The sequence below is a fragment of the Aotus nancymaae genome, unplaced genomic scaffold, assembly GCF_030222135.1.
Source record: "Aotus nancymaae isolate 86718 unplaced genomic scaffold, 86718_ANA_hifiasm-v0.15.2.pri h1tg000036l, whole genome shotgun sequence".
NCBI lineage: Eukaryota > Metazoa > Chordata > Mammalia > Primates > Aotidae > Aotus > Aotus nancymaae.
The window spans coordinates 615,578-630,642 of record NW_026988450.1 but is presented as its reverse complement, the minus strand read 5'-3'; the positions used below and the strand labels follow the sequence as shown (position 1 = coordinate 630,642).

The window sequence follows — 15,065 nt, the reverse complement described above, 5'->3', positions numbered from 1 at the left end:
CATATCTTGATGAAAAGAAGTGTGTGGAATATGCAGAATCAGAGAAGTGCTCTAACTTTAAGAATTCATTTGATTGACTTGGAGAGCAGTGACAGGAGTATATGTGAAATCACTGGAATTTTTCTCTCCCATTTTTAAATTGTGAAATACTTTATGCATAAAATGGAATATATAAAGTGTATATAAGTTATGAACAATGATACCAAAAGAAGCCAAGAAATAGAATATTACCAATAATTTCCAGTTTCTAAAATTTAATAATGATTATTAGAGAAGCATTTCATGATTATCCCTGATACCATACGTTGAGCATCTCTTTGCTGAAATGCTTGGAACCAGAAGCATTTCAGATTTTGGAATGTTTGTATATACATTATGACATATCTCGGGGTTAGGACCCCAGTCTGTATATAGACGTGAAATTCATTTGTGGGGTTTGTGTGTGTGTGTGTGTGTTTTGTTGTTTATTTTGAGACGGAGTCTCGCTCTTTCACCAGGCTTGAGTGCCGTGACACTCTCTTGGCTCACTACAACCTCCCGACTCCCTGGTTCAAGCTATTCTCGTGCCTCAGCCTCCCGAATAGCTGGGATAACAAGCACGCGCCACCACATCTAGCTAATTTTTTTGTATTTTTAATAGAGACGGGGTTTCATCATGTTGGCCAGGTTGATTTCAGTTGCCTGACCTTGTGATCCACCCACCCTGGCCTCCCAAAGTCCTGGGATTACAGGCATGAGCCACCATGCCTGGCCTTTTTTTTGTTTTTTGTTTTGTTTTGTTTTTGAGACAGTGTTTCTCTGTTACCCAGGCTCAAGTGCAGTGGAAGCTGCACAGAATAGTTTCAGAGATGAAAGAAGGTATTATGTCCATGACATAGGATAAGGATCCTTGGAAATTAAATATGCAGAAGCAAAATTTAAATAAAAACATACCTGTTCTATTCTGAAGGTAAAATTAAGGATATCTCCTAGAAAGTAGAACAGACAGTGAGACAGGTAAGGGGAGAGTTAGGATGAGAACATTGAGGGAGCGGCCTGCGTTGTTGCCTCCATAGCAAGGACAGTGTGGAAAAGATGCACATGACCAGAATCGGAGGAAGGGCAAGAGTCTCTGGTGTGGTGAAGGGGGGGCCTGTGGAAGGCACATCACCATGACCTCTCAGAACCTGAGATAGAGAGAAGAGTAACGTTTGCAAAACCTAAAAAGAATACAGGCCCAGTATATAGTGAACACTGGTATATACCAGCCACCCACAATATCTGTAAAAATGACAGAAATATTAGTATTTGTTAAGTCTGTGAAATTCTGGTATTTTTTTATGTGTTATATATTTTTACTATACAAGAAACTTTTTAGATGTTTACATTTTTTACTATATAGTTAAACTATTGAAGCAAAAGTAAAACCCAACAAAATTTTGATGATGTGTTTCTTCCAGTTTCTAGATGCATTGGAATTATCTCAGAGTCCTATGTTGTTGGAATTGATGACAGAAGTTCTTTGTCGGGAACAGCATCATGTCATGGAAGAATTATTTCAATCCAGTTTCAAGAGGATTGCCAGAAGGTAACTCATTCTAGCCTGGGGTCCCAGGAACCATAAGCATTTCATTTTTGTCGGAAATTATCTTCTCTGTTTCAAAAAAAGCTTAGCTGCAATTGCACTCTTGCTACTAGACTTTATTTGGTTTTTGTCTTTAAAACAAAACTTTTATTATAATATTTTTCAAACATATGCAGAGCTAGAGGAAGAGTATAAATAAGGCCCTATATTGAACAAAGCTCAACATTTTCCCAGCTTCATCTTGGCCTTTTGCTTTTTTTTCTTTTTTGCTGCTTCTATTATAATTTAAAGCAAATCTGATACCATGTTATTTCACCTCTAAATCCTTCTGTATATATCTATAAAAAATGCAGTTTTCTTGAATAGCTACAGTACCATTATCAACTGAATAAAATTATTAGTAATTCCATAGTCGCATTTCCTCAGTAGTCTCAAACATACTCACAGTGTTGGGTTATTTGAAATTTGATCCAAACAAGGTTCATATGTGGCATTTCACTGTTGTGAAAATGTCTCTTCAGTCTGTCTTCATCTAGAACAGTCCCCTCCTGTTTTAATATTTTGTTGTTGAAGAAACTTGGACACTTGTTGTGTACAATTTCTTATACTCTGGATTTAACTGATTCTTTTGTTTTCATTTAACTTCTTCCTCCAGCCCTTGGATTTCTGTAAATGGAAAGTTATATCTAAAAGCACAGTTAGATTCAGGTTGAAATTTTGGCCAGACTATTTAATACTTGATGCCTTACACTGACTCATGGCATCAGGAGGTGCGTAATATCTGGTGGTCCTGCTTTTAGTGGCGCTGGGCTTGACAGCCACGTGCGTCACTGTGTTTCCCTCATGATTTAGCTCCATGTATGACACTTGCCCTAAGTGGGCAACTTATTTGAATCACTTATTTCATTAAGAGTTACAAATGGCCGTTTTTCTGACCCTTTTATTTCTTCTAAATTTAGTGTTTGGAATTACAGTGTAATGAAGGTCTCATCACTAGGAATTTTTGGTTACCAAAAATGCAATTTAATATTTTCATAAATATACAGTGGGAAAGATAAGACATATTTGATCATTGATTTTTTTTTTTTTTTTTAATTGAGATGGAGTCTGTCTGTGTCACCTAGACTGGAGTGTGGTGGCATGATCTCTGATGACTGTAGCCTCTATCTTCCGGGTTCAAGTGATTCTCCTGTCTTAGCCTCCCAAGTGACTGTAGTGAAGTGGGTGAAGTTTATGATCTGTGAAATATATAAGTCTGGGATTACAGGCGTGTGCCATCACACCGGGCAAATTTTTGTATCTTTAGTAGAGGCAGGATCTTACCATATTGGCCAGGCAGGTCTCGAACTTCTGACCTCAAATGATCTGTCTGCCTCAGTCTCCCAAAGTGCTGGGATTACAGGCATGAGCCACTGCACCTGGCATTGATTATTGATTTTTGAAATAAGGGTTTGATGCCACGGCTACTTCTTATAGTAAACTTCCAATAAATTTTTAAAATTGGCATTTATCTATATTGAATTTGTAAATATCCATGTAAATTTCTTGTGAGTTATATTTTACAGATCATAAACTTCACCCATTGTAAGTATATAGTTCCATGATTTTTAGGAACTTTATTGAGTATACAGCCAGCACCATACAACATTTTTGTTCTCTGGTAGGACCCCACAGGACCATTTACAACTGTCTCCTTGCTCATTTCAGCTCCAGGCACACACTCATCAACTTTCTGTCTTTATGAACCTGCCTTTTCTGGACATTTTATATAAGTGGAATCACATAATACGTGATCTCTTACTCCTGGCTTCTTTGTTCAGCATAATGCTTTTGATGTTCATCCGTGACATAGTTCATTCCTTTCTACTGTTATGTTAAAAAATATCACAGTTGACCAACTATAAAACAGAATGTTGCACAGCAGAACACATATTCTTTTAGAGCATTTCTTAGAACAGGCTGTATACTAGGCCATAAGACAAGTCTTGCTAAATTTAAAAAGATTGAAATCCTACAAAAGTATGTTCTCTGTCCACAGCAAAGTTAAATTAGAATTCAACAACACAAGGAAATTTAGGGAATCTGAAAATATTTGTAAATAATCCACTAATTAATAATAACATTTCTAAATGGCCCTTGGGGCAAATAAGAAATTACAAAGGAGGTCAGATCGTATTTTGATCTGAGTAAAAGAAGAACACAGTATATCCAGATGTGATGCAACTAAGATGCTCAGAGGGAAATTTATATCTTTTAATGCATATGTTTGAAAATAGGAAAGATTTAAATCAGTAATCTAACCTCTCTACCTTAAAATCTAGAAATAGAAAAAAACAAACCAAAGGTAATACAAAAAAAGGGAATAGGAAACAGAAAAATGGTGGGGAAAAATCAGTTTTTCTTTTCACAATCAAAGGTAAAGGTGTTGGTAAAACAGTAGGTAGGCTAACCAAAAATAAAGTTTGTGAAAATTAAGACTAAAAAGAGGTGGATGTTACCACTGACCTCTCAGAAACTGTAAGAAGATTATAAGAGAGTATTATGAACAATAGTAGGCCAGCAAATTCAGCAACTTAAGTGAAATGGACAAATTCATAGAAAGTTATAAATCACCAGACGGACTCAAGAAAAAGTAAAAAGTATGAGTACACCTCTAGCAAGTAATTAAATTGAATTAATAATTAAAAATCTTCCTGTAAAGGAAATCCCAGACCTAGATAGCTTTTTTGTTTTGTTTTGTTTTTTGAATTCATGGCCTCACTCTGTCATTGAGGCTGGAGTGCAGTGGTCAAGGCTCACTGCAGCCTTGACCTCCTGGGCTCAAGTAATCCTCCCACTACAGCCTCCTGAGTAGTTGGGACTACAGGGATGTACCACCACACCTGGATAGTTCTGTATTTTTTGTAAACACAGGGTTTTACCATACTTCCAAGGCTGGTCTCGAACTCCTGGGCTCAAGTGATCTGCCTGCCCTGACCTTCCAAAGTGCTGGGATTACAGGTGTGAGCCACTGTGCCTGGCTTCCAGATAGCTTTACTCGTAAATTTTATCAAATATACATATACGTACATACATGAGAGAGAGAGAGATTATATCTATATCTATCTATATATCTGTTTTTTTTTTTTTTTTTTTTGAGGCAGTGTCTGTCTCCCAGGCTGGAGTGCAGTGCCTCACTGCAACCTCTGCCTCCTGGGTTCAAGTGACTCTTGTGCCTCTCAGCCTCTTGAGTAGCTGAGACTACAGGCACACACTACTCCACCACCCTAATTTTTTGTGTTTTTAGTAGAGACAGGGTTTTGCTGTGTTGCCCAGGCTGGTCTACAAGTCCTGAGCTCAGGCAGTCCTCCTGCTTTGGTCTCCCAAAGTGCCAGGATTACAGGTGTGAAGCACCATGATTGGCCCAAATATGTATATTTCTGTTTTTGTTGGTACATAGGTGTATATATTTATGAGGGGTACATGGGATGTTTTGATACAGGTGTATAATGTGTAATCACGCCAGGGTGACTGAAGTATTCGTCGCCGCAAATGTTTATCCTTTCTTTGTGTTAGAAATAATTCCGTTATACTTAAAAATGTTGCTGACTTTAGTCACCCTATTGTGCTGTCTACCTAACCGTGTTTGTGTACCCATCAGCGACTCCCACTTCTCCAGCCTCTGGTAACCATCTTTCTGTTTTCTATCTCCATGTATGTGTTCAATTGTTTCAGTGTTTTTTAGCTCCCACAAATAAGTGAGAACGTGCAAAGATTGTCTTTCTGTGCCTTACTTATGTCACATAACATACTGATTTCCAGTTCCATTCACGTTGTTGCAAATGACAGTATCTCATTCCTTTTTTATGGCTGCATGGTACTCCACTGTTTCCTTTATACATTTGTCTGTTGATGGATACATATGTTGTTTCCAAATTTTGGCTCTTGTGAAACAGTGCTGCAGTAGACGTCGAAGTGCAAATACCTCTTCCGTATATTGATTTCCTTTCTTTTGTGTATATACCTTGCAGTGAGATTGCTGGATCATACAGAAGTTCTATTTTTGGTTTTTCAATAACCTCCATACTGTTCTTCATACTGACTCTACCAATTTACATCCTTTGTCCACCTTATTTCAGTTTTTTGGGACGTTTTAAGACTTGCTTTGTGGTTTAACATATGCTCTGTCCTTGAGAGTGCGCCGTGTGCCTGAGTGTGTATCCTGCAGCTGTTGAGTGAAATGTTCTGTAAACGTCTGTAAGGTTCATTTAGTCTGTAGTGCCAGTTAAGTATGATGTTTCTTTGTTCCTTGACATTTCTGTCTGGAAGTTCTGTCCGATCCTACAAGCAGGGTGTTGAAATCTCCAGCTGTTGTTACATCGTGGTCCGTCTCTCTCTTTAGCTGTAATATTTGCTTTATATATCCGGGTGCTGCCGTGACAGGTGTAATTTGCAGTTGTTATATCGTCTTGCTGAATTGACCCCTTAATCATTGTATAATGACTTAAAAAAATCGCTTTTTATAATTTTTGTCTTAAATCTGGTTTGTCTGTTGTAAGTATAGGTTCTGCTCTGTTGTGGTTTCCATTGGCATGGAATATCTTTTTCCATCCCTGTGTTTTCAGTCTACCTGTGTCTTTATAGGTGAAGTGTGTTTCTTGTAGGCAACAGATCATTTGGTCTTTTTTTTTTCTTAATTCATTTAGCCAGTTTAGTCCATTTACATTCGGTGCTGTTGCTGATACGCGAGGGCTTACTTCTACCATTTGTTATTTGCCTTCCCGTTGATTTGTTGTCTTTTCTTCCTTCTTCCCTTCCTGTCTTCCTTTTAATGAAGGTGATTTTCTCGGGTTGTGTGTTTTAATTTCTTGCTTTTTATTTGTTGTATTTGTTGTATCTTGTTTTTGATTTATGGTAACTGTGAGGCTTGCAAATAATACCTTATAATCCGTTATTTTAAACCACTGACGGCTGAACGCTGAGAGAGAAAACTAATAAAAATTCTGTACTTTAACCTCATCTTCCACTTTTTAATCTTTTTGCTGTTTCAAATTATACCTTATTATGCTATGTCTGGAAAAGTTATCATTTTTGATAAATTTATCTCTTTAGTCTTTCTACTCAAAATATAAGTGGTTTACATCCCACAATTACAGTGTTACACTATTCTGTGGTTTTCTTTGTACTTATTAGTGCGTTTTATCCCTTTAGGTGATTGCTTATCACTCATTAATGTCCTTTTATTTCATATTAAAGACCTTGTGGCCAGGAGTGGTGGTGGCTCATGTCTGTAATCCCAGCACTTTGGGAGGCTGAGGCAGGTAGATACCCTGAGGTCAGGGGTTCGAGACCAGCCTGGCCAACATGATGCAACCCTGTCTCTACTAAAAATAAAAAAATTAGCCAGACGTGGTACTGGGCACCTGTAGTCCTAGCTCCTTAGGAGGTTGGGACAGGAGAATCGCTTGAACATGGGAGGTGAGGTTGCAGTGAGCGGAGATTGTGCCACTGCACTCCAGCCTGGGCAACGAGAGCGAAATGCTGTCTCAAAACAAACAAAAAACAACTCCTTTCATAATTTCTTGTAGTATTTCTTTTCTGTTGTTGATAAATTCCTTTAGTTTTTGTTTTCGAGGAAAGTCTTCATGCTTGAAGTATATTTTTATAGGATATACTGTTCTAGGAGTAAAGGGTTATTTTCCTTCAACATCTTAAGTATGTTGTGCCACTCTGTCCTGGCCTACAAAGTTTCCACCCAGAAGTCTGCTGCCGGACCAGACGTATTGGTACTCCTTTGTGTGTGACTCATTTCTTTCCCCGTACTTCTTTTAGGATTCTTTATTTTTGACTTCTGGATGATTGGTTGTTAAATGCCTTGAGGTAGTTTTATTTGGGTTAAATGTGCTTGGTGTTCTATAACCTTCTTTTACTTGAATATTGATATCTTTCTCAACAAGGTTTGGAAAGTTCTCTTGTTGTTATACCTTTGAAAATACTTTCTACCCCTGTCTCCCTCTACCTTCTATTTAAGGCCAATGAGTCTTAGATTTGACCTTTCGAGGCTATTATCTAGATCTTGTTGGTGTGCTTCATTGTTTTATATTCTTTATTCTTTTTTCTTTTGTTCCCTCCATGTATTTTCAAATAGCCTGTCTTCCTGTTCACTAATTCTTCTGCTTGATCTGTTCTGCTTTTTTCTTTTTTTGAGACCGGGTCTCGCTCAGTCACCCATACTGGAGTGCAGTGGCTCAGTGTTGGCTCACTGCAGCCTCTGCCTCCTGGGTTCAAGTGATTCTCCTGTCTCAGCCTCTTGAGTAGCTGGAACTACAGGCGCGCGGCACGACACCCAGCTAATTTTTGTACTTTTAGTAGAGATGGAGCTTCATATTGGCCAGGCTGGTCTTGATCTCTTGACCTTGTGTTCTGTCTGCCTTGGCCTCCCAAACTTCTAGGATTACAGGCATGAGTCACCGTGCCTGGTTCTTTTTTTTTTTTTTTTTTGAGGTGGAGTCTCGCTCTGTCTCCCAGACTGGATTCCAGTGGCACTATCTCTGCTCACTGCAACCTCTACCTCTGGAGTTAAAGCAATTCTCATGCCTCAGCCTCCGGAGTAGCTGGGATTACAGGCATGAGCCACCATGCCCAGCTAATTTTTGTATTTTTAGTAGAGATGGGGTTTCACCATGCCCGCTTCAGCCTCCCAAAGTGCTGGGATTACAGGCGTGAGCCACCGCGCCCAGTCCCATCAGTTCTGCTTTTAGGAGACTCCAGTGCATTCTCCAGAATGTCATTTGCATTTTTCAGATTCAGAATTTCTGCTTGATTCTTTTTAATTTTTTCATTCTCTTTGTTAAATTTATCTGATAGGATTCTGAATTCCTTGTCTGTGTCACCTTGAATTTTGTTGGCCTTCGTCAAAACAGCTATCTTGAATTCTCCATCTGAAAGGCCACAGATCTCTGTCTCTCTTGGACTGGTCTTGATGCCTTATTTAGTTCATTTGGTGTAGTCATGTTTTCTTGGCTGGTTTTGGTGCTTGTGGATGTTCACTGATGTCAGGGCATTTAAGATTTAGGTATTTATTGTAGTCTTCTGGGCTTGTTTATATGCTTCCTTCTTGGGAAGGCTTTCTAGGTGTTTGAAGGGACTTGTGGGTGTGATCTAAGTCTTTGGTCACTGCAGCCATAACTGCTTTAGAGGCCACCCTATGTCATAATCTGCTGTAGGAGGCACCCCACGCCCACACTGTGGTTCTTATAGACACAGACGTACCACCTTGGTGGTCTTGGTTAAGACCTTGGAAAATTCCCTGGATTACCAGGCAGAGACTCTTGTTCCCTTTACTTAATTTTCTCAAACAGAGTCTTTCTGTGCTGAGCTACCTGTAGCTGGGGGAAGGGTGATATGAGCACCTCTGTAGCCACCACCTCTGGGACTGCGTGGAGTCAGACCTGAAGCACAGCACAGCACTGGCTCTGCACTGCACTGCACTGGGTCTCACTAAAGGCCTGCAGTGACCAGTGCCTGGCTACTGCGTATGTTCATTCAAGGCCCAGTGGCTCTACAAGGAGCAGCAGGCAAATCTAGCCAGTCTTGTGTCCTTTCCTTCAAGATGGTGATTTCCGCCTGCCTCCAGGTGGGTCCAGAGATGCCTTCTATGGGCCAGGCTTAGAGTCGGAAACCGTAGGAATCTCCCTGGTGCTCTATTGCACTGTAGTTGAGCTGGGAGGGACCCAAGCTGCAAAACAAAGTCGTTTTCATTCTTCCCTCCCCTTTCCTTAAATAGGGAAGTCTCTCCCTATGGTCACCGTTGCCCCCGGCCTGCAGTGAGTACTGCCTGGCTGCTGCTGATTTTCACGCAAGGCTCCACGGCTCTGTAGTCAGCTTTCGTGAATGCTGCCAGTCCTAAGTCTCTCCCTTCACGGCAGTGGGTTCCCTTGTGGCTCAGGGCATGTCTAGAAATCCCGTCTAAGAGCCAAGGCCTGGAACTGGGGATCCCAGGAGCCCGCTTGGTACGTTACCCTACCTGTGGCCAAGCTTGTGCCCGGGTTGCAAGACATGAAGAGTAATGCCAGTCTCCTTTACTCTTCTTTTTTTCTCAAGCAGTAGAAGGGGTTTCTCCCTGTGGCCACTACAGCTGGGAATGTGCTAGATCACACAGGAAGCTGCATGGCCCCGGGTGTTACCAAGCTCCATGGCAAGTACTACCTGGTTATCACTGATACTTCATCACCCAGAGACCCTTTAGTCAGTAGGTGATGAATCCCATCAGACTGAGTCCTTCCCTTCACGGCATGGGTTCCCGTCTGGCCCAGAGTGCATCTAAAATAATTGCCTGGAAGCCAGAACCTGGAGTGAGTGAGGGCCTCAGAATTCTTTCTGGTACCCTGTGCTACTGTGGCTCAGCTGGTGTCCCAGTTGCAAGACAAAGCCATCTTTGCTCTCTTCCTCCTCTCCTCAAGCAGAGGAAAGGAGTCACTTTCATTCTTGCAGGCTTCACTACTTGGGGTTGGGGTAGGCAGGGCCAAGCACTCCCATGGTGGCCACAGCTGGTATCTCAGGTCATGTGCCCCCTAGGTCCACTGGTTCTGAGCCCAGCCCAGCACTAGGACTTGCCCAAGAATTGCAGATTTTGTCATCTTAGTTGCCTTTCAGGTTTATTTGGGACCTCAAAGCACTTTAGTCCATGGTAGCAGGGCTTGCCAGAATGTAGGTTCTCTTATAGTGCTGGTCTAAATGTTCTCTCGGTGAGTGCTGGCTAATTCTGCCCTGGGTTGGTTTCTGCTGTGACAGGACAGCACTGAATTCCAATGCAAAGCACCCAGTCACTGTGCTTTTCGTCCCCCAGGTGCAAAGCTTGTGTGTCCTGCGTGTGACTGCTGCCGGGGGATGGGGAAGGAGTGATGTAGCTGATTGAAGACTATCTTTCTTAGTGTCTTCAGTGCCTCTTTCCTTAATAGGAAGTTAAAACCAGTACTGTGATCACTCACCTGATTTTTGGTTCTTAACGAAGGTGCTTTTTTGTGTAGATAGTTGTTTATTTTGGGATTCTGGAGGGGAGACAATCACTGGAGACTTGTCACTAGCCTTCTTGGTCCACTGCTACCACTGAATTTTATCATTCATCCATTCATTATTTTTGAGATAGGGTCTTGTTCTGTTGCCCATACTGGAGTGCAGTGACATAATCATTGCTCACTGCAGCCTTGACTTCCTGGGCTCAGATGGTCTTCTCTCAGCCTTCCTGATATCTGGAACTACAGGCATGTTACCATGCCCAGCCTGGTTTTTTTTGTTTGTTTGTTTTTGTTTTTGTTTTTTTACGTTTGAGAGGTTATTCTTAAGTTGCCTGGGCTGGTCTTGAACTCCTGAGCTAAGGTGATTCTTCTTCCTCAGCCTCCCAAAGTGCTGAGATTACAAGTGTGAGCCACCATACCTGGAATTCAAATATTTAAAAAAGAAATCATACCAGCAGTTCATAAACCCTTCAGGATATAGAAGAGGAACACTTCCCAACTCCTTTTGTGAGGCCAGTAGCGAGACCATCATAAGAGAAAGCACAGGAAAACTATAGACCAGGAAGTATCCTTCGTGAATATAGACACAAAAAATTTTAAAGATACATTAACTTACTCAGCAACACTTACAAACAGGATATGCTATAACCTATTGGTGTTTATTATAAGAATGCAAATTTTCTTTTTTTTTTTTTTAAATTGTACTTTAGGTTCTGGGGTACACCTGCAGATCATGCAGGATCATTGCATAGGTACATACATGGCAAGGTGGTTCGCTGCCTCCATCCCCCTGTCACCTGTATCTGGCATTTCTCCCCGTGTTCTCTCTCTCCAACCTCTCCACCCTGCTCTGACCCTCCCCAACCTCCTCCCCCAGTCAGACCCCAGTGTGTGATGCTCCCCTCCCTATGTCCATGTGCTTTTCTATCTGGGAATCAGTTAGTCTTAGATACCATATTAATAGAATAAAGGACAAAAACATTATAATTTTAGTAGATACAGGCACACACTTGACAAAGTACAACACTCGTTCATGATGAAAGTGACAAAGGCTGTCTATGGAAAACCAATAGCCAACAAAATATGTAATAGTGAAGGGCTGCGTGCTTCCTCCTGAGACTGGGAACGAGACCAGGGCGCCTGGAAAATAAACAGAAATAAAAGACAACCAAATTTTTTACTATTAAGTTTATTTTCTTATTCTTTTTGTTTGTTTGTTTTATAGGATTTTAATATAACTTCTTTTCTTGTTCCTTTACACTGTGCATCTTATTCTCTTTTCCTTTCTAATGTTGTTTCCATTGATACTCTGTAGTTACTCAATGGCTTTACACTTTACACTTTAAAAAATGACAGTACCAGTTTTATTACATAGAATAGTGACATCCTGATGAAGTTTAAATTTTTCATTTTAGCTATAATTTTCTTAGAACATGCCATCTAAGGACCTACAGTAAAATTTTGTGTTCTGAACCATTTGATGTAGTTTTTTGTGCTTTTTACACCAATTAGTAATGCTAATTTAATTAATTTTCAAAGTTTAGAGATTTTGTTTTTTCTTGACTCTAGTTTCTTCTTGAAGATGTAAGATATTTACATGTCTAAAATCAAAGCTGTATGATGAGCTGCACTGCAGAGGGTCTTTCTTCTGTCTCTGGCCCTTCTCTCATTCCTCTTTTGCCTCTTCACCTTCCTATCTCTTCCACCTTTGTCTTGTACAGATCATTCCCTATCAGCACATAGAGAGCCTCCTCATTCTTTTTTATTAAAAATTAGTGTTTCTTTGTTGTAAAGAAGTATTATAGTATTTTAAGGCAACCTTTTACCAGTGGACTTCCGGGTTCGATCTTCTGCTGTTAAACATAATGCCACAGGGAAGCCAGATGCGGTGGCTGATGCCTGTAATATCAGTGCTTTGGGAGGCGGAGATAGGCAGATCAGTTGAACCCAGGAATTTGAGACCAGCCTGGGCAACGTAGCAGAACGCCATTGTTACAAAAATATTTCTTAAAAATAGTAATAATGCCACAGTGAATAGCTGTTTACTTATATCGTCTTGTATTTGTCCATATATCTCTGGGGCAGATTCCTAAATGCAGATGAAAAGGCAAGTGCATTTGTAATTTGCCAGGTTATCTCTGTATTGCTTCTTTTGGGGCTGTATTATTTGAATTCCCTCCTTATTTGTAATGTACTAGAGTATCTGTTTCACCACTGTCTTGCCAACATTGTGAAATATTTGGATTTTTTCCAATTTATAGGTGAGAAAGGGTCTCTCCCCTTCTTACTTTCTTTTATTATGAGTGAAGAAAATAAAATAAAATTTTTCTTTAGTATGAGTGAAGTCGGACATATTTTTACATATTTAATTTGCATTTATTTTTCACTAACCCATCTACGGGCCCATTTATAAAATTAGGTCTTTGCTCTTTTTATATAGCTTCTTTTTACCATCTTAGCTTTTTATGTAAGAGATGTTTTAAGACTAGAACCCATGTGCATCTCTACTGTGCTTGCTATTGGAAAGCTCCTCTAGAGAAAACGAGGCTGCGATGGCGCCTGTGTTATTCCTTAAAGCACAGAGTGGGTTTCCTATAAACAACAGAAATGCATTTCTCATGGTTCTGGAGGCTGGTAAGTCCAAGAATGTACTGCCAGTAGACATGGTGTCTAATGACAGCCCACTTCCTGATTCATACGCAGCACCTTCTCTCTGAGTCATTCATGGTAGAAGGGGCAAGGAATTCTCTGTGGCCTCTTTTTTTGAGACGGAGTTTGTCTCTTGTTGCCCACACTGGAGTGCCATAGTGTCATCTCAGCCCATTGCAACCTCCGCCTCCTGGATTCAAGCAATTCAAGCAATTCTCCTGCCTCAGCCTCCCAAGTAGCTGGGATTACAGGCATGAGCCACCACGCCTGGCCTGTGGTACCTCTTATATAAGGGTACTGATAACTTCTCAGCAGCCTTATCTCCTAATAAATCACATTAGGGGTCAGGGTTTCCACATAGGAATGTGGGGAGTCATAAGCATTCAGTCCATTATAGTGCCTGCGTGAACTTTGCAAAGCCTGTGTGGCATCCAGTAGTGTCCTGCAGTCTTTTTATGACTGAGTTACTTCTGAATCTAATATTTTTGCCCTGGTTATCTAACTTCATGGCATCAGGATTTTAATGGTTACTTAGTCTTAACCCTCTTACTTTTATAGATGAGGATACTAACTCCATTCTTAATTTGTAGATTTATAGACAGAACTTTATAGACGATTATTCAAATATGTTATTTTTCAGGTGAGTAAATAAAGGACCAGTTAGGTATATTTCTGTTTGGGAAATAGCAATGGTGGTTCATTGGTAGGGAGAAATTAGAATTTTAAAATCATAACTGCTGAGTTTTATATCCTGGAAATGTGACCATTTTTAGGCTTGAGACTCTTCCAGAGAGTTCCAGATGTTCTTTAAGCAAGACCAAATTTGAAAGTAAATGAAAACAACCTTATTTTCAATGGCCACATTTGATTTGAAGATTTTGGGGAGTGAATAAAAACAATATGGTTCATGTACAAATGTTTCTTGTATTTTGTGGATTTTACATATACATAATCCTTAAAGTTATTTTTGTAATTTGTAATTATTGTTGTTTATTTTGCCTGTTATGTAGTAGGTACTGAAAGTTCCTCTTCAAAGCAGGAATGTTCATGTAATTTTATCTTGTTTTCTTAGGGGTTCATGCGTTACACAAGTAGGCCTTCTGGAAAGTGTGTACGAAATGTTCAGGAAGGACGACCCCCGCCTCAGTTTCACACGCCAATCCTTTGTGGATCGTTCCCTTCTCACTCTGTTGTCTCACTGTAGCCTGGATGCTTTGAGGGAATTCTTCAGCAGAATTGTGGTGGATGCCATTGATGTGTTGAAGTCCAGGTTTACAAAGGTATCATATGCCGTAATCAGTTAAATAGTCATAAGACATGAGCAGCCTGCTTGACTTGTGTGCTCAGACACTGCTGTGTGCTCGGTCACACGGCCTCTGCTGCTTGAGGGGTGTGCCACACAATAGACCGCATGGCATCTGCATTGACTTCCTGTGGCTTCTGTAACAACTTCAGGCAGATTTGGTGTTGGGAACAACAGAGATGTATTCTCTTATACTTCTGGCTGCCAGAGGTCTGGAATCAGTTTCACTGGGATGACATCACAGTGTTGTCAGGGCGCTGCTTGCTCTGGGAACTCAGGGAAGAGCTGTTCCCGGCCTCTTCCAGGTTCTGGGGGCTACAGCATTGCTTTGCTTGTGCTGCATCACTCTGCTGTCTTCCTCCCCGGTCACATTACCTTTTCCTGTGCATTTAATCTCCCTACACATCCTTCTTACGAGGTTGCCTGTGATCTTATTTAGCATCTATCCACCTGAACAATCCAAAATAATCTCATCACAAGGCCCTTAACTAAATTTTGTCTACGAAGTCCCTTTTTTGCCACATGAGGAGGTTGTATTCAAAAGATTCAGGGA

At 40.5% G+C, this 15,065-nt stretch overlaps 1 protein-coding gene across 2 annotated transcripts in view; it reads left to right on the top strand.

Moving 5' to 3' along the window:
- PRKDC (protein kinase, DNA-activated, catalytic subunit) overlaps nucleotides 1-15,065 on the top strand; it is a 184,532-nt gene that overhangs the window by 83,594 nt on the left and 85,873 nt on the right. For both annotated transcript variants that reach the window (XM_064384164.1, XM_064384163.1), the window contains exons 40-41: nucleotides 1,440-1,567; nucleotides 14,282-14,489. In XM_064384164.1, the coding sequence (XP_064240234.1) occupies nucleotides 1,440-1,567; nucleotides 14,282-14,489 (336 nt within the window). The remainder of the gene's footprint in view (nucleotides 1-1,439; nucleotides 1,568-14,281; nucleotides 14,490-15,065) is intronic.